The sequence below is a fragment of the Notothenia rossii genome, assembly GCF_949606895.1.
Source record: "Notothenia rossii genome assembly, chromosome: 1".
NCBI lineage: Eukaryota > Metazoa > Chordata > Actinopteri > Perciformes > Nototheniidae > Notothenia > Notothenia rossii.
In genome coordinates this window covers 32,158,501-32,185,844 of record NC_136912.1, presented here as the reverse complement: position 1 = coordinate 32,185,844, position 27,344 = coordinate 32,158,501, and the positions used below count along the sequence as shown (strand labels likewise).

The 27,344-nt window shown below is 41.2% G+C and overlaps 2 protein-coding genes across 5 annotated transcripts; both read left to right on the top strand.

The window, feature by feature from the left end:
* The first annotated feature begins 366 nt into the window (after positions 1-366).
* On the top strand, positions 367-27,344 carry rgl3a (ral guanine nucleotide dissociation stimulator-like 3a). 4 transcript variants are annotated; one of them, XM_079642806.1, is made up of 19 exons: positions 367-460; positions 6,438-6,499; positions 7,092-7,333; positions 12,318-12,607; positions 14,227-14,271; positions 14,716-14,885; positions 14,986-15,146; positions 15,720-16,025; positions 16,122-16,225; positions 16,385-16,469; positions 17,914-17,967; positions 18,642-18,728; positions 18,986-19,018; positions 19,170-19,291; positions 19,392-19,487; positions 19,832-19,967; positions 23,328-23,570; positions 24,110-24,224; positions 25,410-27,344. In XM_079642806.1, exons 3-19 carry the CDS (start codon positions 7,160-7,162, stop codon positions 25,562-25,564), a joined length of 2,376 nt encoding a protein of 791 aa, XP_079498932.1. In that variant the 5' UTR covers positions 367-460; positions 6,438-6,499; positions 7,092-7,159; the 3' UTR covers positions 25,565-27,344. The 4 variants fall into 4 exon arrangements, with proteins under 4 accessions (XP_079498932.1, XP_079498931.1, XP_079498934.1 ...); XM_079642805.1 differs by lacking the exon at positions 367-460 and adding an exon at positions 5,658-6,321; XM_079642808.1 differs by lacking the exons at positions 367-460; positions 6,438-6,499 and adding an exon at positions 7,499-11,243 and having other exon boundaries at positions 7,218-7,333.
* LOC307018143 (uncharacterized protein) lies at positions 2,701-4,560 on the top strand. Its single transcript, XM_079648263.1, has 2 exons — positions 2,701-3,198; positions 3,285-4,560. Exons 1-2 carry the CDS (start codon positions 2,749-2,751, stop codon positions 4,050-4,052), a joined length of 1,218 nt encoding a protein of 405 aa, XP_079504389.1. The 5' UTR covers positions 2,701-2,748; the 3' UTR covers positions 4,053-4,560.

Below are 27,344 nucleotides of genomic sequence, written 5' to 3'. Positions count from 1 at the left end.
GACCGCCGTCGTCAATCGCGGGCCGTGCCCACCATGGGCGACGTCTTCACTTGAGGCTGGAACCACGCTCCGTTGAGCGGCCGTGTCACAAAGAAACAGGCTCCCCGAAACGCTGTCGCTAACAAAGAGGAGCCTGCACGTGCCGCCGACGCTCAGGGCCACTACTGAGCGCCGGCCCCTCCGTTTCCCGGGGGTTTGTAGCTGCACGGAGCGACGCATCTCTTCGCCCTTGACCCGAAACGTGCATGGTAAACGCACTCTCCGGTGTCTCCACGCCGGCTCGACACAGCCGTGTCCGGCCTCCGCCACGCTTTCTTGACTGCAGATGGGCCGCTGAGCGTCGCGGCTAACGTCTCTGCACCTGGCTGTTGTGTAGCCAGAAAAAAACGATCCGCTACCTCAGCCAAAGCACGGGGCTCCGTGACAGGTGTGTTGGCTAGCGCCGTCTGGACCCGGGAAGGTAAGTGACGCAGGAAAATCTCCGTGAATAAAATCCGGGGATCCTCCCCCCCTTGCAGATTTAGCATTTTCTCCATCAGCTGAGATGGCTTGCTGTCTCCTAGGCCTTGAATGTCAAGTAACTGGCGGGCCCTGTCCTTAGCAGATAAGCTAAATGTCTTAAGGAGAAGGGCCTTAATCGCCTCATATTTGCCATGGTGCGGGGGGGCTGCGATAAATCCCACCAACCCGGGCGACACGGAGCTTCCCAGCGCTGCCACCACATGGTAGTATCTCAGGTCCCCGTCACTGAGATGCACAGGCTGCAGTGCGCTGCGCACAGCTGATCGACAGCTGGGGCACAAACCACCAAATACAAAAACATAATTCAGATCCAGTCGTCATGACTCCACTCCGGAGGGATTCCCCGATCATTTCTTACAGTTTCTCATCAAGGGGGGGTCTCCTGTCCCCGGTACAAACACACTGCCTGAGGAAGGCTATGTGTATTTATTTTGTCATGAACCTTTTTCGGACCACTTATTTATTTATTTTGGTGACGATCCGACCTCCATGCTGCTACTCTGGTTCAAACTGCATCCACCAAACAATATGATTTATCTCGACCTCCCAAAAATAACCAAAATCTGACACGGTGTGAGATGTTTTTTTTAGCTGTTCTGTAGTCATTTCCTGCGATCTTCTCCATGCAGTCAGTCAAAATGAATGAATGAAAGGGCGTTACTTTGACTATTTATAGGCAAATATGGGCGTCACGTGAAGCCCGCAAAAGCTGCACCGCATTTCGAGTCGGTTGTAGGGTGACCACCCGTCCCGCGTAGCGCGTGCACGCACAGCGTTTGAACCCCAATTCATGCGTCCCGCAAATTGAGACCATGTCACGCATAATCAATGCTTGCTCAAAAAAGAATTGCTCGCTCTAGCTTCTTGAGCTCTTGGCAGCCAAACTAGCATTACTTGAGACTAGTTCAGCACGCTACAGTTGCCACACCCACCCCCCAGTATAACTGCTGACTAGGTTGTCAAATTTTGCGTCGTCGTCATGACAGCAAACGGCCGCACGCGCGGCGACAGACGCTGTGCAAAAGACTTCCGGCGGAAATGAAGTGCATTTGTGTAGGGTTATGCCGCGCTACCCGTGGTTTTGTCGCGTGAACTTGTCTATAGAAAATGGCGTCTGAAGCACCAGTAAGTAAAAAGAGAAGGTGTGGGTACAGGAAAGAGTGGGAGAGGGAATATGTGTGGCTGAAGGCTGTTGAGGGGGATAGTGAGAGGGTTTTCTGTGACATTTGCAAAACGTCCTTCTCAATCGGACATGGAGGCGAATACGATGTCAAACGACACAGACTGACTGACACACACAAGAAAAATGTCCAACAAAAAGAGACATCGAAATCTATGGATGCTTTCCTCCGACCCAAAAACGACTGTCTAGCTGACAAAGTCACTGCTGCAGAGGTGACGAGTGTGTATCACACTGTCCAACACGCTACATCATATCGAGCAGGAGATTGTGGCATAAAGCTAGCCCCAACGATTTATCCGGACTCGGACATTGCCAAGAGGATGGCCTGTGGTCGGACGAAGGCAGAAGCTATTGTCACTGATGTGCTTGCCCCTGCCTCTGTCGAAGATTGTTTCAAAGTCCTCAAAAGACCACTACATGAGCAACGAGAGGCAACAACTAAAGGTACATTTAAAGTTATGTTCATGGATGTAATATTGTGTTAGCTATTTATCTGACGTTAGCTAACTGATGTCTAATCATATTGATATTCTTCTACTATGTTAAAAGTCAACGTTTCCTTCACTTCAATGAAATTAAATAGCATCAGTAGCCAACGCAAACATAAAGGCTAAAGGCTCTTCCGTGCCTTTGTGAAACCAGGCTCTGTGTACCTTATATGATTTCACAAAAAAAAGCAACTATGATTTTTGAAAAGATGTAGGCCTAAATAATTGTATAGATTATATTTATATAAAATCAATAATGATCAAAACAGTAAAGTAGTGTCTTGTATTTTTGTAATAATCTGTTTTTAGAGAATCTCTCTCAAGTTCACCCCATCTGTGTGTGTCTCCACAGCCCACACGCCATTCTTCTCAGTGGCTTCAGATGCCTCCAATCATGGGACCACCAAGCTCTTCCCACTGTCAGTGCGTTACTGGACGCCAGACTTGGGAGTACAGACGAAGGTCATTGATTTCTATGATGACAGTGATGAAACATCTGACGCGATCCACAACCAGATAGTCACCAAGCTGGAGGAAAACGGACTGGGACTAGACATGATATCTGCGTATAGTGCTGACAATGCTAGTGTGAATTATGGGAGATACAACTCTGTCTTCCAGAAACTGAAAGAGAACAACAGTTCTATTTTGAAGGCAAACTGTGTGGCCCACATCGTTCACAACAGTGCAAAACACGCAGGAGATCGGCTAAATATCGACATAGAAAATGTTGTCAACAAGACCTTTAGCCACTTCTCCTCATCTGCCAAACGCGTTGAGGAACTTAAGTCAGTTCACACCTTTGTGGAGATAGAGTACCAGTCCCTGCTTAGACATGTGCCCACAAGATGGCTGAGCCTGTGGCCTGCAGTGAAGAGGCTTCATGACTGCTGGGCTCCTATCAAGGCCTATTTTCTCTCATTGGGAGAGGAACAGTGCCCAAAGTCACTATGGCGGCTGTTCAGGGATGACCAGGATGGTGAGGGCAACCCCCTTGAATTACAGGTAATTATTTTGAATTGCATTCAACAGGGATAAGAGAAATTATGATAATGCAAAGAGTGATCATTGACTCATCTTACTTCTTTTAGGTTTACCTGTCCTTCCTCAGCAATGCGCTGAAGATTTTCCACGACACTGTGCTGGTGCTGGAGCGAGAAGATGGGACTGTCTGTGAGCTCTACGATATGATGTTCACCCTAAAAACCAAGCTACAGCAACGACAGAGTGATGGTTTCTTTGGGGCCCAGACGGGTGTACTCTTCCAGGAGTTTCCAGACAGGCAGGCAGCTGTGCTCAGAGAGGATATGTGCAACTTCTACCAGTCCTCTCTCACTTACCTGGAGCAGCGCTATGACTTCTCAGACTCCAACTACCAGAAGAAAGTGGCTAGCCTGGCACTACAGAAGAGCCCATTCAACTTCACCCATCTCTGTGAAGCTGTAGAAGTCCTGCAGCTAAGCAAGCAATTGGACATGGATGCACTATATGATGAGTATTGTGTTGTTCTGCCACACCAACAGGCCATTGTGCAGTCAGAAGCTTCAGTCGTTGAGAAGTGGGCCACCTTACTCAAGCACACACACACACCAAACATGACAGCATTAGCTTCTTTCCTCTTGAGTGTACCAATCACCAATGCTTCAGTGGAGAGGGTCTTTTCACTGATGACAGGATGCTGGACAGACACAAGGAACAGATGTTCGGTAAACCTCATCAAGTCAGAAATCCAGGTGAAGAGCAACTTCACATTCAGTTGCAAGGACTTCTACTCTTATGTAGTGAAAGAGAAGGCTCTCCTCAATGCTGTACGCTCCAACAAGAAATACAAGTTCAAGAAGAAACCTGAAGAAAACTAGTTAATATCCCATTTCTCTAAGATGTAGTTTGACTGATTTTGAACATTGGTGGACTGTTTACAGGGTTGCAAATTTACCATTTTTAGGTTACAGTTGCCTTTTAGGTGAAAATGTCATTGTTCTGCATAGGATTTTATGTTGGCAACTTTTTGCATTGTTGTCACCTTGTGATGTTGATGGGTTCGCACTCCTGTGTCTATACTGAAAAAACATTTGGAACCTTCTCATGAATGTTGCTTGAAGTGAATAAATTGCTTAAGTTAAATAGCATTTGCCAATTCATTGTTCAAAATGTTATGAATCTTTATTTAGAAAGAAATACACATTGGTGGCCTATTGATGGACATACATCAGATATTACACATGTCTAGTGGAATAGGGCACTATTAATGTACTATGTAAGATGGTATGTGCTAGAAATAGGTAAACCACTTCCGCGCCGGGCAGTGTCCCACATTGTCCCTCAGAAACATACCCCTTGTCCCCCCTTGGGCTTCTTAGCAGGTGGTCACCCTAGTCGGTTGTGATTTATAAAGGGAAACCGGCGTAGGAAGTGCCATACGCACTTTCCTCGCCAGTACGCAATGTTTGGTGAATCGGAAAGTGGCAGAACATTTATGGACCTATTTTTTGGATTTCTACTACATAAGCAACCTTCCCACGTCAATCCTACGCACTGCGTTATACATGAGGCCCCTGACCTGTACAATTTTCACTATTCTACTTTTAGATGGTCAGAACATCTTGAACTCTGTCAAAAAGCAACATAAATTCTCTGATTTTATTACCCTAAGTTTTGTAGTTTGAATAGCTAACTATAGACAAGTTTACGCGCCAAAACACGGGTAGCGCCATAACCCTACACAAATGCACTTTATTTCCGCCGGAAGTCTTTTGCACAGCGTCTGTCGGTGTAAACCGGTGTAAACAGTCAGACGGGCACTGGTGTAAACACAGCGATTTCGATGCTAACAGTGATGCTAGCTTGGGAACACGATTCTACTTCTTTGACTGGAGATGGCGTTACTCTCCCCCACCCGAATTCAATGCAAAACTGGGAGGATAACATGAAGACGTGGCCCAGCATAACGTACAGCAAAATTTGCTCCTACTTCGTTCAATCCATGGCAATAGATGGAAAAGCAATGGACAGTCTGAATCATATCATATCATATCATCTGCATATCATAAGGCTGCGCACATTCTACTTTGCCCACATGCTCCCGAAAATTGTTGACGATTTTGTTGAGGGAAGGTTACAGTTCTGCAGTAAATATCTCAGCATTTTAAAACCAAAATAAACTGCCTTATTTAGGTCATGCCCACAGGAGCCAACAGTTGTCTGTTGTTTACATAATGCACAATTTACATGATCTCTTTATGCTGTGCAATATATCATATGTGCCTGTACTGTTTGAGTGAAAATAAAGTTTGATGTAATTTAATTTCATTATTGCACTGTTATTGCATTATTGCATTTCATATGTTCCTTAGAGTGCTACAATTTCTTTTAACACAGTTCATCATTCATATTAAGCTCATACTGTACATAAATAACACTGAATTAATTAATTGTTGAGAGGAAACTAAAGAAATGGCTTCAACAAGAAAGATCACATGTTTAATCCTAACAGGTATTACAAATTAAAATATAAAAGCAGCCCACACAATTACATCACTATGAAAATATTCATATATAATATTAAAAAATACAATGCATGCAGTATTTGTTGTGTTTATCTGTATTTAATGAACAACATGGCTGGGTGCTGGGTGCTGGTTTGTGGTCGTAGCACTCTCTATCTAACCACTCGTTCAGGTGCTTTCTCGAGTGATTGCAACCAACTACCGCACACGTAGTTCCCGAACCACTTTTCTTCATGTTGTAATTGTTATATCCTCTTTGTCTCTGCGATATCAGTGCTTTGTCGGCACAACGGAGCTAGCTAGCAAAACAAACCCAGTCCGCCAAAACGGAAGTGCATTGCATCGAAGGGAGGAGTTCAGGATGTAGAGCGGAAACGGCTCAATAACTTGTGTATACGAACAATGCAAAAAAGTAATTTAACCAAACTATGGAAATGTGAAATTAGTCAAGTCAAAGTAGTGATTCAACACTGTTTATGTTGAATATAAAAAATGGAGGCAATGAGTTTGTTTCATTCTAATGAGCTAGTGAACTGGAATGAAATCAAAATGGAATATAATTATATATCACAGTGCAGATCCAACAAGGGAAGGAGGCCAAGCTGACACACACTCACGCACGGTTAGACATGCGCGCGGAGCATCATCCGCCCACAAACACAGAGAACAATCAGTCCTCTGATATATGCCACAGTCTCTTCCTTCTAAGATTCACACTGTCTCTGCCTGAACCAACAGGGCTCTGGACATGGACTTCATCGACACTCAAGAGATGCAGATTCATGAGGAGAAAGATTACGGTAAATTAGTTTTGGGGATAATATGTTTTTATTTGTATTCAAAGTACCTTTTTGAATGCTAGATTTTTTAATTGAGGCTGCTATAGAAGATGCATAGATTTCTAGAGAGATGGTTGCAAGGGAATTTGTAGATTTTGTAACTTTCTTTTAAAGACATATTTTTATGTAATTTTGAGCATTGGTTAAAAGTTATATTCTGTATATAATTACAGTCTTAATATTTTTATAAATTATTCTGTGTGGCCATTTTTAAACCATTTGTTATGACGATTATACAATTCAAATAAAGTAAATATACTTGTAGAGCATCTGCCAGTAAGGCCATGTCAGTAAAAACAACACAGAGTAGAGATCGCAATGTGTTGTGCATGCTTTTGCAACACAGATTATTTCCTGTTATTCAATTGTAAAGAGGGTTCCCCCTCAGCTCAGTCTAGACATCATATATTTTTCTTCATTGGAATTTTAAATTTAGGAACACTGCGTTTCAAATGTTAAGCTGCGATTGCATTAACAATTGTAATAAAAAAAAAATAACCAGAAATTGATACAGCAAGGAACTAATGTTTTCTCGCTCTCCTTCCTGGCGCAGATGAGGCAGCAGGTGTGGGGGAGATCTGACTCGGTGTGTGGGCCCGTGAGCGTGACTCAGAGCTGGAGATGAGGACTTTTATCTCTGTGGGTGGAGGTGCTGATGGAGGGGACTCCCGCGGCCTCCGCAGCAGGATGAAGAAGCTGCTGTGGACCAGGCCCAGTGGACACATCCACACGGACACGGAGCCCGGCGTGTGGCTCACCAGCTTCCAGTCACTGGACACGGATGGGCAGCTCGAGGTGAGGAAAAAAATAAAATGACTGACGTGAGGGATTCACCTGCTTGGTTCCTTCATTGCAGTTTACTGTAACAACTTCTCTTGATGTCATTGTTTTTGTTGTATGGATGTCAGGCATGGACATCATGCAAAGAAGTGAAAGCATAAATACATGTCTCCACTGCAGAGCAGGACGGATGCCCACACACACAGTGAACGTAGGAGAGTTTCTCACATGTAGGAGGATTCACCATCGAAACATGGAAATATTAAAATGTGTGAGGTATTTCACCTAGAGCGAGTAGGTGTTATGATATAACCTTAAAAATGTCAACAGATTGAAATGCCAGAGGCTATATTTGTCTGTTGTATTGTAGGGAAAAGACCAATTGTACGACTCTGTCTGCATGTTCTTCTCATCAGCGTTAGCAACGAGTCCCCATCACCAAATCCTATGGCCGTAATTTCAGTGCTGATTTATCTGTATTCCTCTTTGATTAACTGTTTGGTTTTAATTTTTTTAACAACATTTTCTTAGAGCTCAGCACATTATCTTTACATTCCTTGTTTTGTCCATCCATCCAGAGATATTAGATATACAGTCATTTAAAGGAAAAAAAAAAAAAACTAGCATGACAAGCAGCCACTTTACTTTGTCAAAGCTATAGCCAGCAAATAAGTGGTCACATTATTTTATTAACTCATTGAGATTAATACTTAATCCATCGTCAGGATTTTTGGTGATTCATTTTCTGTCAATAAACAAATTGGTTAACGTTAATGCATTTTGTCCCTAAAGCAAATATTTAACATTTTGATTTGATAATCAACTTTTGATCAATTTTTCTAAATAATGTTTGATAAATGTACTGGTCAGCTGAGTAATCGATTTATTGACATATCTTCCCGACTAATGTGTGTCTGAAGTGACTGGGTGTGTGTGGATAGTAAAATAATTCATTCTGATTGACTGCCTTCTTCTCTTTGATGGGATTTACTGTTATATTGAGTGTACTCTGTTATGCAAGTCTTCCATCAGTTATTAGGTACATTTTAAGACGGAACAGCTGTCTCATATCCAGTCATTGTTCGTCTCTGGGAACTTTTGCTGTCGTTCCTGTTCAGCTCCTATATTTTTCACTCATTAGGTCATCAACAGGTAGCCTTTCTGTGACACTGACTAGTCACCTGATCAGACTCTCCAGGAAGTGCATCATGTTTCAGCTAAAATTAGCCGTTTAACCATGTGAGGGTTTAAAAGACACACATTAAAAAAAAGTGTCACTTCATTACAATGGATGGATTATTAAACAGACCAATTGTACCTAGGGACAGGAGCCCAACATGTAATTCAAACAGGCAGAAACAGGGAAAGACTCAAACGGACCACTGAGAAACATAAAAGGACAAAAAAGAGAGCAAAACAGCTGCAAATAGACCAATAGCACCCAACTGACACCCAAAAACACATATCAATGCAAGGCAACTGCAAAGAAAGAAAATGACAACCCAAATTAGACCACAAAGAGACCTTAACTTCACAAAGGATAACAAAAAAATAGCCACAGGTAGACACAAAGCAACATCTGAGACTAAAATGATGAATACAATTACTGCAACGAACAAAACGACCACAAAAACACACAAAATGGCTCCAAAAGTAAACAAAAGGACCACCTAGATATGCAATGACTACAAAAAAGGGGCAAAAACCAGACTATAAAAGAACAACAAAGGGACACAAAATGACTACAGAAGAAGCTAAACAACTACATAGTGTGGAGGAGAGGTGGTGGGGCCTTTTGCATGCCTGTGCCCAGGGTCCTATTGTCCCCTGATCCGCCCATGCTCATCACCCATTCATGTGTCTAATGAGGACTAATTGAGATGTCTGCTGGCACTTCCTTTTGTTCAGCCTCTGTGCAGGGTTAGCTGGCATGGGCAAACATGGATGATAGATTTTCAGGTCAGAGAGAAACTCATTAGAGAAACAAAAAGCTCATTATTCTCTTTGACCTGAAAGCCCAGTGGACACCCTGATTCAGCTGTTTCCAAAATGTGTTGCTGCCTGTCAAATTATTTCTGGATGTAATGAAATTCAGTGTTTTAGTATGACAGGCTCTTCAAGTGTATATTTCCTAATTGTGTGCTCCCTTAAAGTACATTTTTAGAAGCAGAACAGACCTGTTTTATGTGGTATGTCGCGCCACGCTCCTGACACCATGGGCCCATAGGCAGGAACATAAGTCAGGGGCCGTCAAGAAAAACACTCTCCCGACTGGATTCTTTGGAGGCAGTGGCTCCGAAATGAGCTGTTCCATGTTGATGTCGGCCTGGAATCAGCTTCTTGCATCTAGCTGACAGAATATTTCCTTCATACCTTTACTGTAAAATGATCAGTTTTGATGCAACTGAAAATACACTTTCTGATGAATGAGGGGTTAAAGTTTAAAAGCTGACGAGCCCCCTTTGTCCAGACAGAGAGCGTGAGGAAGAAGAAATGATTGAAAGTTCATCTTTCGATGTTTGCACTGTGGCCACCAGATGTCACAGTACTGTGAGATCTGTAAATCTCACTCATTTCAATCCAAAACCCATAAACCAGATACAAATACGTTTTTAGTTTACTGTAAATTATTTGTTAATATATTTTAACTAATAGGTTTGAGCTTTTACATTACATTACATGTTACTTGTTAGACGCTTTTTTCCAAAGCGACTTACATACTCAATACTGTGGACAATCCCCATAGGAGCAATTTGGGGTGAAGTGTCTTGCCCAGGGACAGAACGGTGTGCTGACTGCAGTGGGGTTTGAACCTGTGACCCCCTGATCCGAACACCAACGCACGATGCAGTGCACCACATGCCTCCCGTGGTGGCTTTTTTTAGGTGGCTCTCTTTAATTTAGCCCACTTTTTGTTATGAAATTCAATTTCTGCTAGTAAATGTGACAAAGAATAAGATGAAAACAAAGCCTTGTGATTAGAAAAAATATCCCGTGGGTGTAAGAAATGATCAAATAATTCAATAACATGTTTTGTGATACTCCTCTTCGTTAGCGTTATTGTCCGTCAAAAGCTAAAAAAAATGTTTTACATTCAAAGACAATAGCTTACATTCCGATTCAGATCCCACTGTTGTAAGTCCATAACACATTTAAACTTCTATATTGCATGTTATTGTATTTTATTGACTATGGAGCTGTGTTCTTGATACTAATGAACATTTTTACGTCTCCTAGAATAAGATTAAAAAGAAACCCTATATTTCCTTTTACTGTATTATCTCAGCATATATCAGTACATTTAATCGTATCGTGATGCATATAATATTGTCAGATTCTTGCCAATACACAGCCCTCAACATAATGAATTTGTTTCTCAAAGTTCATATTAAGTCATATTAAGTCTTTTAAGATATTAAGTTATTTGGAGGGTTTTTTTCTTCACAAATGTAATCTGCTTTTTTGATCTTTCACTTGCGTAAACAGGCTTGAATAACTTGGTAACAGTATCATGGTTGATAGGTTAATTTAAAATCCGCATATTAAAAACTGATGTTTTTATTCTCCTTACCTTGATTGGTCAGTAGCTAAAGCTCCGCCCACACCTGTACGATAAGCTCCGCCCACTGAGTGACTGCTCTCTCCCTGTCCTCCTCCCTCCGTCAGACCGGTTCATCCACAGACTCTCTGCGGCCGTTCCTCTCCGACGCCGGGGCACTACTACTCTTTGTTTAATTGCATCGGTATTACTTCCGTGAATTCTCAAACATGAAAGATACTATTCAGACCGAAGTGGACCGTCGGAGGTCGTCGCTGATTCCTTAATTTCTGCGGGTTTAACGCCTGCAGCAAAAAAGGAGTTTACAGACACAATTTTGGGATTTTTCTCTCAACAACAAACATGGGGAAATGGCAATTATCTATGGTAGGTTAAGTTAAATGTGGTCGTTATTGTTTGTGAAGGCAATTTACTTGTGTATTTGTAAAATGTCATTTTGTGAAACGTTATTATTATTTATCTACGTGTGTAGTCAACTTCAGAAGGACAATATTCTCTGGTTGTCTCATATTGATATAATGGATTTATTCATGTAGATCCACCAGTGACTCATTTTAGTAATATTGTAGCACACTGAGTTTTGATCTGAGTTTCAGCCATGTGGCATCAGGTTTTCTGAAGCATGCTATGCTTCTGTGTTTGCATATGTGCAAAATAAAGCCTGTGAGGACAAACCACCATCATATTTTCTACAAGTCTCATTACAAAGCAATGACTTACTGTTGAGTGTGACAGCCACAGGTCCTCCCTTATCTTAAGTAAGTCAATTAAGTTTGTCTGTGATTAAAGAGAAATATAATGGGACGACTAAGAACAAATTGGTTTGAATTTTCAATGACACATAGTTCTTACCCTCATTTCGCTATGACATACCCTTCTTCCATTAAATTACAGTAAAAATCACTTTTTTTAATATAATATTTTGTATTATAATTCTCAGATTTTGGTTTATAATTGATCAGTTATTTTTTGTTTGTTCAAATATATCTGTCACAACATGAGAGATTCAATATTAAAAACATATTTAAAGTAAATAATATAGTAAAAAATACTTCTAATTGAAATTCCACTTCCACTAACTTTTTTGATTAAACATTTAGTTGAGAGCATTCTTAATGCAACATTTGTATTTTATGTTAATCTTATATTTAAGTGATGATCTTGTGTCAGTCCAAGATCTGGATTTTTGATTTGAGAAAGTAATAATGGGTAGTTGCAGCTCTATAATTACTGCATACATTTTCAATTGTTACAATAGTTCAAACAGCCAGTGATGACATTTTGTAAAGGATGTGTGTGATACATATTCTATGTCTTTCTGTTGTGAGATTCCAAGCTGATTGGAGTCATTGTAATCCTGCATATCAGATTAAAGTAGCTTCACAGAAGGCTCTATCGTTTGCATTGGTGATTTTTTTGATCTCTTGCTCTCTGCTGCAGGATCAGGTGCAGGAGTGGGGGGAGGAGGAGGAGGAGGGGGCAGTGTTTGGCATCACGCTGCGCAGGGAGCCCGTGCTGCCCTGCTCGGAGCCGACGGAGCCCCCCACGGCCTTCAGCTTCGCCCACTACCACACGGTGAAGCTGCGCAGACTGAAGGCCGCCTCCCTGGAGCGTCTGATCAAACACCTGGTGGCCCCCGAGCACCAGGAGCCGGACTACATGCACGTCTTCCTCTCCACCTACAGGGCCTTCACCTCCACCAGCACCCTCATCGAGCTGCTGTTTCAGAGGTGAGGCTGACTTTTGTTCATTTGAATCTACGCAGTTAAAAGGGCCCTAATATGCTTGTGCCTCAACTCTGACATGTCTCCATGCTTTAATGTTCAAAAAGCACTTTATTTTTCTAATACCGCCTGTGCTGCAGCACCTCTTTTCACCTTCTGTCTGAAACCAGAGCCCAGTCTGCTCTGATTGGTTAGCTGGCCGGCTCAGTTGTGATCGGTCAACCACTTGGAGATATCCCGCCTCTTTAGCCATCACACGTACAATGTGTCTAAATGTAGCTGTGTGTGCTTTGAAAAAAAAAATATTCCAAAAGCAAAGTCATACTGGTTTATCTTGTAATAATAATCAGGATTACATTACGTTTTGACTGGTTGCACACAGCCTGTATATAACCCCTCTTGAAAAGTTCATTTAATCTTTAACTTCTTGGCCTCTGCAACTCCTTATCAGGTTTGATTTCCTTAATATTTCCTAAACGTCGAATCAGCTTTGATTTGTTGTATCAGCGCATGCTGGTTTTTAGAAAAATCATTACTGTAATGAAAATGTAAGCAGGGCATAACCAGTTTTAACTGCATTCCAGATGCACACATCAAATTTCAAAGAAGACAGCTGTTGCCTCTCTGTGCGGCGACGCAGCTATTCACAAGGCAAACCTCTGTTGACGTGTGTCGAGTTTCTCTGACAAATCTCATTGACATGAAGGAAACAAAGCATTCAGGAGCTTTGTTCCATTCCAGAGCGGTCACGACTACACCCTCCACACCCAGCGGAGGTGCTTCTCCACCAGACTGAGCTCAGTGATGTTAAAAACACTGAGATTGAATTAGACTAAGTGAGGAATGCTGCCATTATATTTCAGGGTTGGATTTAATACTTTAAAAATAAGTCATGTTGTTTTTCATAATCTGAAGAAATGTACATAATGAAGCTGCTTAAACGGACTGAGATCAGGTCCATATAACTTGTCTGGACTTGTGTCTCTTTATGGTGCTCAGTTCACCTTTGCTGAATGTCTGCCTGTGTGAAACTGTGGCCATTAGTGCTGTTCAGTTGATATATTATTTGTCAAACACTCGCCCTGATATCTGTGTTGCTGGTGGCAACAGGTTTCCTGTGAGCTTTACGTAAGGCCAGCCTCAGGGCAGCCTTTTGCTCTTTCAAGGATTCTGTGCAGGATGTACCATTGTGTTGCTGTCATTAATCAACCACTTAACAACTTTGATATATGGTACAGTACATCATCGATGTTTTTTCTACTTTCACAATCTCTAATTTGCTCGTTTTGTCACATTCTAAAGCATGAAAGAGAATAATAGGCTGGAAAACTTTGGCCATCTTCCTACACATGCAGTCCAGGGATATATTTGATTTTTTAATATACAATAATGGATTCCTAAGGAAGACTTTAATCTGTTTACACCATAGACTGTATATATAAAGATTGCACTCATCACTCTATAAGGTCACAGTGTGTTGCAGGACATTTCCACAGAATGAACCAATATAGACATTTATTTTTTACAGGAGCTTTTCAGTCACCATGTTGTACCTTCATAATGTGATGATTTTCACTGAAATGTTCTCAACTAACGTGTTATTGTGTGTTTATCTTCTCCTACAGAGAGGACTCAATCGCCAACCTGGACAACACTGTCTGCCCACGCAGGTGAGTGCGCTCACTCCATTAGCAACGATTAGTTTGCATCTGCCATCAGTTTGAACTGAGATTGAAGATGATTGGTGGAATGGTGGAATTACTTCATTGGAGTGTACTCCCACATTATTATAGTTTGCTACAAATAATGCCAATGTTTTCATGGCCTCATGTTGATCTGTGCCTTAATATTTATTTATAATATAGTGTGATGGAGTCTAGTAAATCATTTTTAGTTTTTGATTGTTATTTGTGTACCTGCCCACTCAGTTTATTGCCACAAATAATTGCCTTTTATTCTAGAGACAGAATTGAAACAGGGAGACGGGCAGCAAATGGTCCCGGGCCGGATTCAGACCCGGGTCCTTTGCTTGGACACAACCCCAGCTGAACTTTACGATGGCCCGCATTATATTGTTAATGATTAACACATTGACGTCTCGATCATCCCCTCAGCACCTTACCCCCGGTGATCCGGCTGTGGCTGAAGGAATACGGTGAAGACTTCCACGAGCCCCCCCACTACCCGGCCCTCCGGCTGCTGTGTGTCCACCTGCGCCATCGCCTCTGCTTCAGACGCCTGGCCCAGTCTGCAGAGACTCTCCTCAAGAGGCTGCAGGATCAAGGTATGAGGGAATGGGACAAGTGATTATGATAGATTGTGGGTCATATACAATTCTGTAGCATCCTGTTTCGTTGTCATTTATGATTCGGCGTGTTTGACAGATAGCATCAAGGCTGCGTCAGAACACAGCAGTGAATCATCGCAGCAGGAGCTCAGAGATCAGGAGGACGCAGGAGACACGTCCGCTAAGGAGGAGTACAAACACAACTTTATGGACTTCCCTGTGACAGAAGTGGCGGAGCAGCTGACCCGATTGGACGCTGTAGGTTTCATTGACAAGATAGTTTCGGTGTCAATAGAGTTGTGCAGAAAGAGTCCTAAACCTGGAAGAGTTAGCATTTTAGTACTTTGAAACCCCCTCGTCCCAAAGTCAATCTGTACAAGCTGACAAGTGTTCACGTTTAGTTCTAGGACATAAAATATGTCAGTGAATACCCCACTGATGAATGTCTGAAGCTTTTACGCACAATAAAAATAATAGTTGCTAACGTAAGTCCACCTTTGGCTAAGCAGTGTTGAAGTTGAGGCATGGGACCATGACGTAGATCGCTAATAGTCTAACGTTAGCTTTTTACTTCTGGTCTGATTGCTATTTTAAAAGTGGTGTTAATATGTGGAATTCACTTTTGCTGAACAAAACGTGGAAGTATCATAAACGTATGTTTGCCACAAACCTTATTTCCTGAAATATTCAAAAAATCAAGTGGAAAATAAAATTGCTTTTTGTACAGGAACCTTTTGCAATGCTATTTTCTATGGCCTACAAACATACATCATCACTGCCCCACTCTGTGAGGGTCACTTTATTCAGATTATTCCACCCTCTGTTCCTCAGGAGCTGTTTGTCCGAGTGGTTCCCTTCCACTGCCTGGGCTGCGTCTGGTCCCAGCGCGACAAGAAGGAAAACCGAAACCTTGCGCCCAGCGTCCGCGCCACCATCTCCCAGTTCAACGCTGTCACCAACCGTGTCATCACCTCGCTCCTCTGGACGGCCTCGCCCTGCCCTTCCACTTCCTCCCCCATCTCCTCCCCCTCCTCTGACTTCCCGTACCCCTCCACGGCCCCCAGCTCACCTCGCTGCTCTCACACCAGTCCTGCACTCAGGGCACGCATCATCGAGAGGTGGATCCATATTGCTCAGGTCAGAGCCTAAACATTCAAATAATTTCATTACATCAAGCAATATAAATGAACGAAGACATAATATATATGTATTTCTTTTATTTCCTCCGTGCAGGAGTGCCATCAGCTGAAGAACTTCTCCTCTTTGAGGGCCATCCTTTCCGCCCTGCAGTCCAACGCTGTGTATCGCCTCAAGAAAACCTGGGCTGCTGTCAGCAGGTCAGCAAGCTGTTACAAGTCACTCATTACTTGAAAACTGTGTGATTAAAGATCAAAATCAATCGCACAGTGGGCTTCCCTAAATCGATGGTCTGTTTTTTTGAGCATGCAGCCTCTGTCTTAGTGAATACTGACTGACTGCAATCTGTTTATTTTCAGGGAAGGCATGAACACCTTCGACCACCTGTGTGAGACGTTCCCTGACGAGAACTGTGTGCTAACCAGCAGAGAGATCCTGGTGGAGGTGAATTCATATTTCTTCTTTAAACAAACATGATGTTGCATCCAATTGATCAAAAAAGATCTCCAGAATTACCACTTTGCCGCATTATGAAAAGTGTGATAAACACACCTGTACTAGATGTATTTGGATATTTTACTTGCATAATAGTAGCAATGTAACAATGTACAAATACTTTTGAAGTAAAAGTATGAAAGAACTAGTATCAAAATATTCAAAGTAATCATGATGCGTTATGTCCTTTTTCAGAATATTTTCCCTGATATCATTGGATAATAATTGTTGATACTTTATCACGTAGATAACTTCATTTATACACTTTTTACACTGCTGGATAACAGTCATGTCTAAGGTTTAACCAGAATAATGTGTTTTATTATCAATCTGTATTTGTATCGAATAAATGTAATTTATTTCAGAAACACTTTTTGTTATATTCCATGGAATGCTCTTAGCATCCCGATAGCAATGAATATCTTAAGTGTTTTGACAAAAAAACAATAAAAAAAACGTCATATGTGGAAGCCGTAGCGCTGTAAAAAGCACGACAAATCATTTTAGCCGGTCTGGCTAAAATAACTGGATGGCCTACCTGCCTGTCAGCCTTCCATCTGTGCACAAACTTATCTCATGCCCTCATTGGTCATGTGCGCGTTCGTGTGTGTTAGAGAAGGAGCTCTGTAAGGAAGTGGCAGATTTGTTCCGGCTGTGTATTTTCAAATTCTAGCGCACTCGAGCTGGCTTCTCCAAAATGACCTACCCCACCTTTAACTAAAGGAGTCAAAACATGAACAGCAGTTAAAATGACAGTATTTGAGGGATGTAGTGGAGTAGATGCATAGTGTAGCAGAAAATGGGAATACTCAAGTTAAGTACAAGTACATCTAAATTGTACTTAAGTACAGTGCATGAGAAATGGTACTTTCCACCATTGAATCCCACAAACATGTAAATATAATTAGGAAAATACTACACATGGCGTCTTACCGTTGGTTAAAGGGGCCTTATTATGGTCTGTGGGTTCCTTTCCTGTAGTGTGTTATAGGTTTTTGTGCATGTCAATGTTTTGCAAAGTCTAAAATCCCAAAGTTCTCTCCAATGGGATTTTCTCTTCTTTCCTATTACTGGGCCAATCATGCGTCTTTATTACAAAACTGAAATAATGTCCAGTTGACCTGCCACTCTGTGTCCTTTGTTCCCTGTGGAACACTTGATATGAATGTGTATTCTGTGAATGTTATCAGGGACATAATGAAAAGGTCATTGTTAGCAGCCAACACAAATAAAACTTCAAATAAAATCAGTTGGTTGGGCACTCACTATTCGTAACTGCGGAGACAACACCCTGTCAGCAGGTGCTCCACCCTGAAGATAACAAACGTGTGACGCATTGCAGCACACCCTGCACTGTCACGTGTTGACTGGACATGTTGTTTGTTTTCTGCAGGATGGGACTCACCCAGATGGCAGTGCCACCCCGAGCTCAGTGTCCAGACACATTGTAAGTCTTCATTTTGTTTCAAAATAACAACGTGCTTCCTCAAAATGTGCAGCTTTTAAATTAAATGAAAATGCAGAGGTTTCTTTTTTTCTCTGCCTTGATCATCAATTCTACTTCCCTAAAAGTCACATGTTTCAAAAGCTGATTATAATTTGCTCAAATAGACTCCTCATTTTCAGTTCCCTCTTCTTTTTCAATCTGTTAACTCGATGGAAAATGTCCACTTGTCCAGATCCCATGACTTCTAGTTTTCAGTGAACGGCATAAAGCTGACGTCTGAAGTGTTTCTCACAGTTTGACAGTTTACTTAGTGAAGGTGGGGTCGTGAGTCAAATGTTTTATACCCCCATATTCCCTTTGTTTACGTAGTGATGGTCTGTGTACATTTCTACTTTGTAGATGATTTTATATTCCTAAACATGACGTAGCTCAACATTCTGTCCTCCTGTATACTCAATCAAAATATCCAGTGTCAATCAAATGTAACTGAAACGATAACCTTTATTATATTTGTCCTACAAACGCTTCCTCGTCCCTATACCTCTAAAAACAAAGACTTATTTTGAACATCTTGTACTGTTTATACCTGAACTTTGCTAGTGCTATCAACCAAATGTTATACATTTAGGGCAAGGTGAAATGTAATGTAATGTGAAAATGATTTGTGTCCTCAGAACTCCAGCAGTGGTGTTGTGCCGTACCTCGGCACCTACCTGACCGTCCTCACCATGCTGGATACAGCACTGACTGATACTGTGGAGGTGAACACACACACACACACACACACACACACACACACACACACACACACACACACACACACACACACACACACACACACACACACACACACACACACACACACACACACACACACACACACACACACACACACACACACACACACACACACACACACACACACACACACACACACACACACACACGTTGTTATACTTTTTTCTGTTTTATGATGCTTTTTTCGATGCCCTATTTTAACACTGTTTTTGTTTCACAGGGTGCACTAATCAACTTTGAGAAGCGCAGACGGGTACGTGCTGCCTCCTAGTGGCGTCTTGTATAAATGCCTATAATTTCTCTCTATTTTATTAGTCAATTATACAGTAAATTCAATGTTTGTATGTTCTGCCATGCTATTTGCTGTACTCTAATTTAATCTGTGCTCTGTATTTCTCTAATAGGAGTTTGAGATTCTCTCTCAGATCCGGCAGCTTCAGGCCTCCTGCTCCCACTACAGCTTTCCAGTAAACTCTCTTATCGCCGCCTGGGTGCAGGCACACACACTGCTCACAGACCAGGAGAGGTGAGAAACACACGCACACTTTTTACACTTGCAATACAATCAGGCTAAATGGAAGAGGATTGGATCCTTTGCTAATGTATCTCTTGTTTGTCCCCTGAAGCTATGAGCTGTCTCGTGGGCTGGAGCCTCCGGTGGACCCGTGTCCCAGCTCTCCCAACTCTTGGAGCAGCCGTCTGCTCACTAAGAAACTTGTCTCGTAAGTCTGGAAAACAACTTCTAGCCTGTAACGTATATCAACAGCTGCCCTGTTATTACATTGACTGCATTAATATAGATCCCATTGTTTGTAAGATGTGTCAGAACCACAACACTTTGAGTTTGCTTTGTTAATGTTAGAAAAAATGGAACCAAACACATTTACAGTATGAAAACACATGAGATCAACTGTACTTTTATTTAAGCATATGCAGTTTAATGAGGCATTATCAAACATCCTCTAAAATTCGTAAATCTTTATGTTGCTTAATTTTTATAACTTTATTTAAGTGGATATTTCAGGGGGAAAAAAACAACTAAACAGTGTTTGTATTGTTTGTGCAGGTTGCGAACATCCAGCGAAAGCTCCCTCAGGAAGACCCACGCTGACCAGATCAGCGTCTCTTCCTCTGGCTCCAGCAGTTCGGACATGGAGGACCTCTCGGCCCCTCAGCCCTCCCCCCTCAGACTCAAACTCAAGGTGAGCACCGACACACTCCTGTGTGATATCCCAGTATAGTGTGGCATAATTAATGATATGTTCAAACAAGCAAATTATGCTTTCTCTTAATGAATATAAGCTAATTTCCTCAACATAAATCTGAACAGTTGATTAAGACCGTTGCTAAACTCCTGCTATTTCGTTGTCATATTATAAAGAATACATTTTGAGGTCAACTTGTATCTTGTTGTATAGAGAGGCGAAGTCCCGCCCTTCTACTTCCGCCCCATGGGACCTTATTTCGGAAAAATTATGTATTTAAGTCAAAGGGGAGAGAAAGATTATCTTTCGATCCCGTTTGAATTGTGCCATGAATTACACATATGATGTTTTTCAATCTTAAAAAATCATTTCCATGTCAAAAAAATCACAGTTTGTCGTAAAACTGTTGAAATATAAGACTATGAAAAATACGCAACTAGAAAGACTACAAATCCCAGAGTCACGTAAGTGCAGTGGTAGCTGTGGGTGGGCCTGGGCCTACCCACATGCACGTCTGGCCCACCCACAGCCAATCAGCGCGTTATAGCCTATATATACAGTCTATGGTTATAGCGCAGAGCTGGGAAGCCCAGAAGGAAGTGCCACAAACTGCAGTTCCTCTAGTGGCCAACAGGGGATGGATGCAGAAAGGAGCAATTCCCATAGACCCCCATGTTAAAATGCCCAACTTTACAGCAGAAATAAACATGTTTATAGCCTGGATCAGTGGTGTAGTGGGGATGTTTTTACTGGGGGGACGCTATTTTAATTAGGTCATCCCAAGCAATGCCACACAAGTGTGCACGCACGTAGTGCACTCCCAAAACGGGCAGACAGGTCCACAGAAACTACCGGTATGCTTAGTCCTACTTTAGTTACTGTACTGCAAAAAGCAGACAGCGCTGCGCTCAACACACACACAGACTCAAAACCATGGACACACTGGCACATAAGTTACATAAACAATTTATAGGCCTAAATTGCATAAATGCTTGAGCTACAGTATTGCAACTAAGCAGACAGCACGGCTTCTCTCTCTCTCTCTCTCTCTCTCTCTCTCTCTCTCTCTCTCTAAGTATAGAATGTTCGTTAGCGATCTTGAGTGAAAGAGCTGCCGCCAAATCACTGACACACCCCCAGCTCGCCGCGGGGTCACGACATGGGTCACGAGTGTGATGAATCATATATTTTTTAAGGAAATCGTTTTTAGTTTTTATTATAATTACTGTGAAATGTATTATGTTTTTATCTTTATTACAACAAATACACACTTGCAACTGATAACACTGGCAATGATTTTATATTTATTAGACTATTAAAAAAAAGATCATGCTCCAAACACATTCTGAGAACCTATGTTTTTGTTTTCACTGCTAGTTTCTGCTTATGTTCAATTAGTGCATTAAAAAATCATTAAAATCATTAATGAAGTTTCAGCTCAGACCCCACGCTTAATAAGTCTCCCCCTGGCCCACCTAAATTTCTCCAGGCCCACCCACACAATAATTCCTTGCTACGCCACTGCGTAAGTGATGTCATTAACGTTACACATTACACTCGTGTTACTCACCGAAACCTTGTAAAGCCGGTCCTGCATGCTGGCTCTTACGGAACCGACTAACTCCCCTTTTTCGTATGTACAGCTCTCAACATGCCCAGACTTGTAGTGATTTTCACCTCTTTTTATACTTTTCGCCTCATTCTGAAAGAAAGAGGTGAAATGTGCCAACGTGACGGCCATCTTGGTGTTGGTGACGTGTGCGGGACAGGAGATGTAGTTCATTTTGCGTTTCACACAAGCATTTTTGTTATTTCACAGTTTTACGACACATTTTTTTTTTTTACTTGCAAAATTATCTTTTAAATTGACAAACATCGTATGTGTAATTCGTGGCACAATTCAAACAGGATCGAAAGATAATCTTTCTCTCTCCATTGACTTCAATACAGGATTTTTCCAAAATAAGGTCCCATGGAGGTCCACTGGAAGGGGAGGGACTTCACCTCTCTATTACTGTATCAATTTGAAAATACCCACACATAATAAAATCAATTATCACAATGTGTCTCAAATATAACAATTTAATAAAAATCTGGCTATTAATGATATGTGAGCAAAAAGCTCCGTAAAAACCTTCAGAATATAACAAGTTGAAAGTGTATGCATGTAAGTGCTACTCAAGGGCAGATTATTGCCTCGGAGTATGAAATAAAACACATTTTGGGAAAACGCAGTGGTGGTTCTAGAGCAATTTGACTGGGGGGGCCACTGGGGGGCCATTTATTTTCTGAGGGGGGGCACAATAAATGCAGGACGAAAAAGAGAACTAGACAGTATGAAGTAATTGCGCATAAGAAAACAATGCAATACAGTTATTGGTATTTGTTTCAGTACACTTATTTATTTCAGATATATCTTATAGTTATTACTGTTAGCTTCAGCTTAAGTTATAGTACAATTTTTGCACTAACACCATATCATATTTATATAAAAATAAAGGCAATGAACAGTTACATCTCTACTTTACATCTACAATTACACGGATACAATAGTTTAACTCACCTTCAATTATCGTGGTAGTCTCTCGAAACGTAGATTTCAATCAGTCTTTCTTGGATGCAACAGCCTCTGATGATCCAAGATGAAAATTGTTTTTTTTCCGTGCACTTCAGCCGGACAGTGAAAGTGAGTGCACCACTCTAATGGGTCCGACTAGAATGACGAATAACGTTAGTTCCGCCTATTCCGTCATTCAATAAATCGTGTAATAAATCATAAATGTTTCATTTTCTTCACTTTTTTCACTTTTCATCTTTAGGGGGGCCGCAGGGGGGTCAGAGGTCAGTGTTAGGGGGGCACTGGCCTCCCCTAGAACCGCCCCTGGGAAAACAGCCTTTAAGAAATGTTCTGTAAAATTCAATATGTTGCAAGCCTCTACGGGTGAAGGGGTGAAAATAAATTACTATAAAAAATCACCATAAAATCCAGTAGTTGACTTACAATAGGAACATTTAGTTTTCGATTACGGGTTGTCTGAAATATTATATTCAAATTGAGGCATGCTAACTTTTGGTGAATGTAGGAGAAATCCACTGACACAAAAAAGTCAGTAAAATGCCCACCGACATCTTTATTTTAGACGTTTTATTACCTCTTGTCTAAAAGAAGACATTTCATGGAATCAAAATAACAAAAACGTTGAACATTGACCAGTGTTAAACCGCCTGTTGTTTCGCTAATTAAAAACATAAAACAACTAAGGATATTTTAACAGGGCTTTACCCAGTTAGTTTAAAAGCTGGGGAATAGTTTTTAAATGAGAACATATTCATATCCCCTCCTCTGTCTCCCCTCAGACGCTCTCCGGCTCTCTCCACAACGTGGCGGAGGATTTCTCCTCCAGCTCCTTGTCCTCGTCCTCCCCCAGTCTGTCCAGCTCCTCCTCACACCCCGACCTCAGCTCTTCTTCTCTGGGGCTGAGCCCCGAGTCGTCTCCTCCGGCCGCGCTGCCCGTCTACAACAAACAGGTGGCAGACTCGTGCATCGTCAGGGTCAGCGTGGAGTCTGTCAGCAATGGAAACGTCTACAAAAGCATACTGGTAGGAACAATGCTTTCATAATGAGTGTTTCTGAGGTCAGCCGGCCTGTTTATAGTCGACTAAGGCTTTCTAAAAAGCAAAGCCGAAGGAAAAAACAAAAGAAGAAGAGGAAGGACTTGGTATTGCTTCATCATTTGTGTCCACCGTATTACTTCGAAAAAAAACCTAAACAAGATTATTTTAAAATAAGATTTGTGCATGATTGGAATTCTACATTTGTTTTGTATTATTTTCCTGGGACATCATTTTATTAGCACTACTTTTATGAATAAGGAAAACATTATACATGTAGGCTGCTACTAACAGTTTTTTCGATTACATTTCAGTTTAATACACATACAAACATTTTAATTAATAAGATACATTAAATTCCATATTTGTATGAAAAACCAATATATAATTATAAAACACTTTTACTTTAAGTTAAAATAGTCACTGCTACCACTGAAAATATAATCAATATCTTAAATGCAGGAATACCTACAATAATATGTTGTATAGATACTAACAAATTACAATTTGTTGTGTTTTTCCTGCAGCTGACCAGTCAGGACCACACGCCTCAGGTAATCCAGAGAGCTGTGGAGAAGCACAACATGGAGGACGTCAGCTGCTGCAGCTTCAACCTCTGCCAGGTGCTCAGCAATGGCAAAGGTGAATATCTTCTTCTCAGGCTTTCCCTGTAGCAGTCTGATGTTTTCTGAGTGCAGCTATAACTATAATACTAAGGAGCTACCTCCTTTTTTAACTACGTAAACAGTGACCAGCTGCTCGCTGTTGGTCACTGTTGGTCACTGTGCCGAGCGCACTTACGAACAAAGTGACAAACGTTGTTTTGGTTCCTGACCTTGAGATGTTCTATTGTCCAGAGTCTTATTCAGTCGTCTTCTAGTCAAACATTCAATGGTTTGATTTGATTTAATGTCATGTTATCTCTTTTAATAATTTAATGCAATGTTCGTATTCAGCTTTTAGAGAAAAGTGGGCAACACTTAAATTGAAGAGTCTACCTGTTTTCTTTTTGTAAAATGTCAGCGGCTTTTTGGTTGAAATTCAAATGTTTCGCTTTCTGAAAATATGAAAATCTTCTTAGGTTTTTTCTCTAGTTATCTTATGTTTTCTTACTGCAGTAAGAACATGATTACTTCTAAAGCCTCCTTTTCTTTTGTACACCTAGTCTCTCTTTTTGTCGGTTACTTGGGGTCATATACAAGTCATAAGCCAAACGGCCAATGGCGTAGTACTCTATACACGACCACACAGTCCTGTGCCTGCACAATTTCTACGGCACTCTCGGCAGATTTTAAACAAATAGATTTATTGTCTTTTTTAATTCATTTTGTCTCTCATATAAAAAAAAAAGCTTTCCACTTAGTTTTACAGATTTTATTTTAATCAGTCGAACACACTCAAAGAAAGAGAAAAATAGTAATCATATGGCTCATTATGTACTGAACTACAAAGCAGCCAGATAAGCAGCATCAGACCTAAAACTGCCATAACCCCCTGAGTAATTTGAGAGCACAAAAAAAGAAACGTTTGTGCGAAAGCAGTTAATGTCTTGTCTAGTAAAGGAATTAAAAACCAGCTCCTTCAATGGCACTGCCTTTAATAAATTGCCGTGCAAATCAAAAAATGTCATCTAAAACAGTAAATACAACTTCATTGCCTTCAATCAGGCTTTCATTTATTCCAAATATCATTTAATTCTGTCATTTTCTGAAAATGACCACGATATATCATTCTGAGAAATACCTGTAATCTCTAACTGAAATAGAAGCAGATAAATCAGGCTGATGAAAAATAAATTGCAATGCTTCATTCCTCTTTCCGCCTCAGAGCTCCAGATACCTGAGAAAGCCAACGTATTTTATGCCATGTGCACCTCCGCCAACTACGACTTTGTGCTGCGTCAGCGCTGGAGGAGCCACGGGAGGCGCCTGGGCTCTTCCTTCAGTCCCGGGGCCCAACCCGGGAGCCGCCACGGCAAGTGAACAGCCTGTAGGACTATAGGAGTTATTCTAAAACGCAGAGGAGCTGCTCGTCTGCAAACAGCCCAACACGTCTGAGGCCGATTGGTTCAGAGCGGATCATATCTGCTGTACAGTGATCTCAGACTCTCCCGCAACGGAGCTTGGATTAAAAAATGAGTTTTTACGGGGAAACGTGTTATACCGGGAATTGTACTGGAAGGTTAAAAGAGTGATTTGAGATAGGAGTTTCCACAGAAGTGAGACACTGAGAAACAAATGTTGTTCTCCATCATCTGGAACATCTTAAAAACCAGAGGAATGAACCAACCAGGACCTGTGGTTGGATTGAGTAGTGCTTCAGGTTTGGATGAGGATCAGCTGTGGAGATACGGACGGGGGGTGATTCTTCAGGAGAGAAAGGGGCTGCAGAATGGAATATTCCCTTCAGCCTGGATGCCACAACGAGTCTCTCATACTTTTAGTGACGCAAAGTGCTCACTGTTAGTCCAAGCGTAAACATTTCAGTTCTAACAAACACTGAATCAAATGGTGTTTGAAATCCAGGCATTGAGGTTTCTTTTGCCCAGAGAGTCAGTGATAAGTATTCAGTCGTCTCTTAGTGGAGAATTTAAATATTTGAATGTAACTTAATGTCATTTTATCACCTTAAATTATTTAATGCAATGTCAGTATTCAGCTTCTAGAGCAAAAGTGGGAAACACTTTATTCGGAGAGTCTGCCTATCGAGAGTGTTTTTTAAATGTTAGTTGAAATACTACTGTTTCGCTTTATCTAGAGTTGTCAAACAGATTATCTTGAGCAGACCTACATATAACCGGGATTAGTTTTGTATAGATCTGTTCATATATTATCACATATACACTAAAGATAATCTGCTAAACATCTCCAGATAAAGCTAAGCGGTTTAAACTTTACAAATACTCTCAACTCTCCAAATAAAGTTTGTTAGGAAAATGTGTTTCTGTTTGTCTTGTTTTGTTTTCAGTGTCTCCGGACATAAGTGTACTTAAATGGATTTGGTATCTCAGAAGGTCAACCCAAGTTAGCATTATTCTGAATGGAGAAAGCTGACGTTTTTCTTACAGTCTGCTTTAATAAATGGAAGAAGACGTAGCTTGTGAGCATCGAGTGGTATGAAGCTCACTCGGCATGTGGATGAGATTCATCTGAAGAATGGTTAATGAACGTGAAAATGAAGTGTCTCTGTATGTGAATGAATTGTTGATATGTCAGTGATGTGAAATCCTCCCCAAACTCTAAGGCAGCTTTTTCAATAGTAAAACTCAAAGCGAGTTTGAAGGTTAAGACAAATGTAATAATGGTTCACATCATGTTTAAAATGCATAGTCAAACACACACTGGTGAAGTTTCTCCTCAGTTTTTAGCATCTGTGTGCAGATGTAATGCTGCTGTGGTTTGTTATGAGTGAGGGTCTGGCTGCTGCAATATAAAGTATGAAGGAGGGGTCCACACAGGGACTTCCTGTCTGTATGTCTGTCTGTATTATTATTTGTATTGTTGTTATTATTAGAAGGTATTCATGTACAGGCTCTCGTTTAGTATGTTTAACATGTTATCAACGTTACTGTATGAAATGTGTAATTCATGCCTACATGTCCTTATATTTTTTTTTTAACAGATTCTTTATTTTTAAAGTTTAATCTAAGCACTTGCTCTTTATAATTAGTATCAATAAAGCCAATTTACTATTGATTGTTTTATTTATTGTTTTGCTTCAAGTCATTTCTTAAGTCAAAATAAATGGTTGGAATCCACCAAA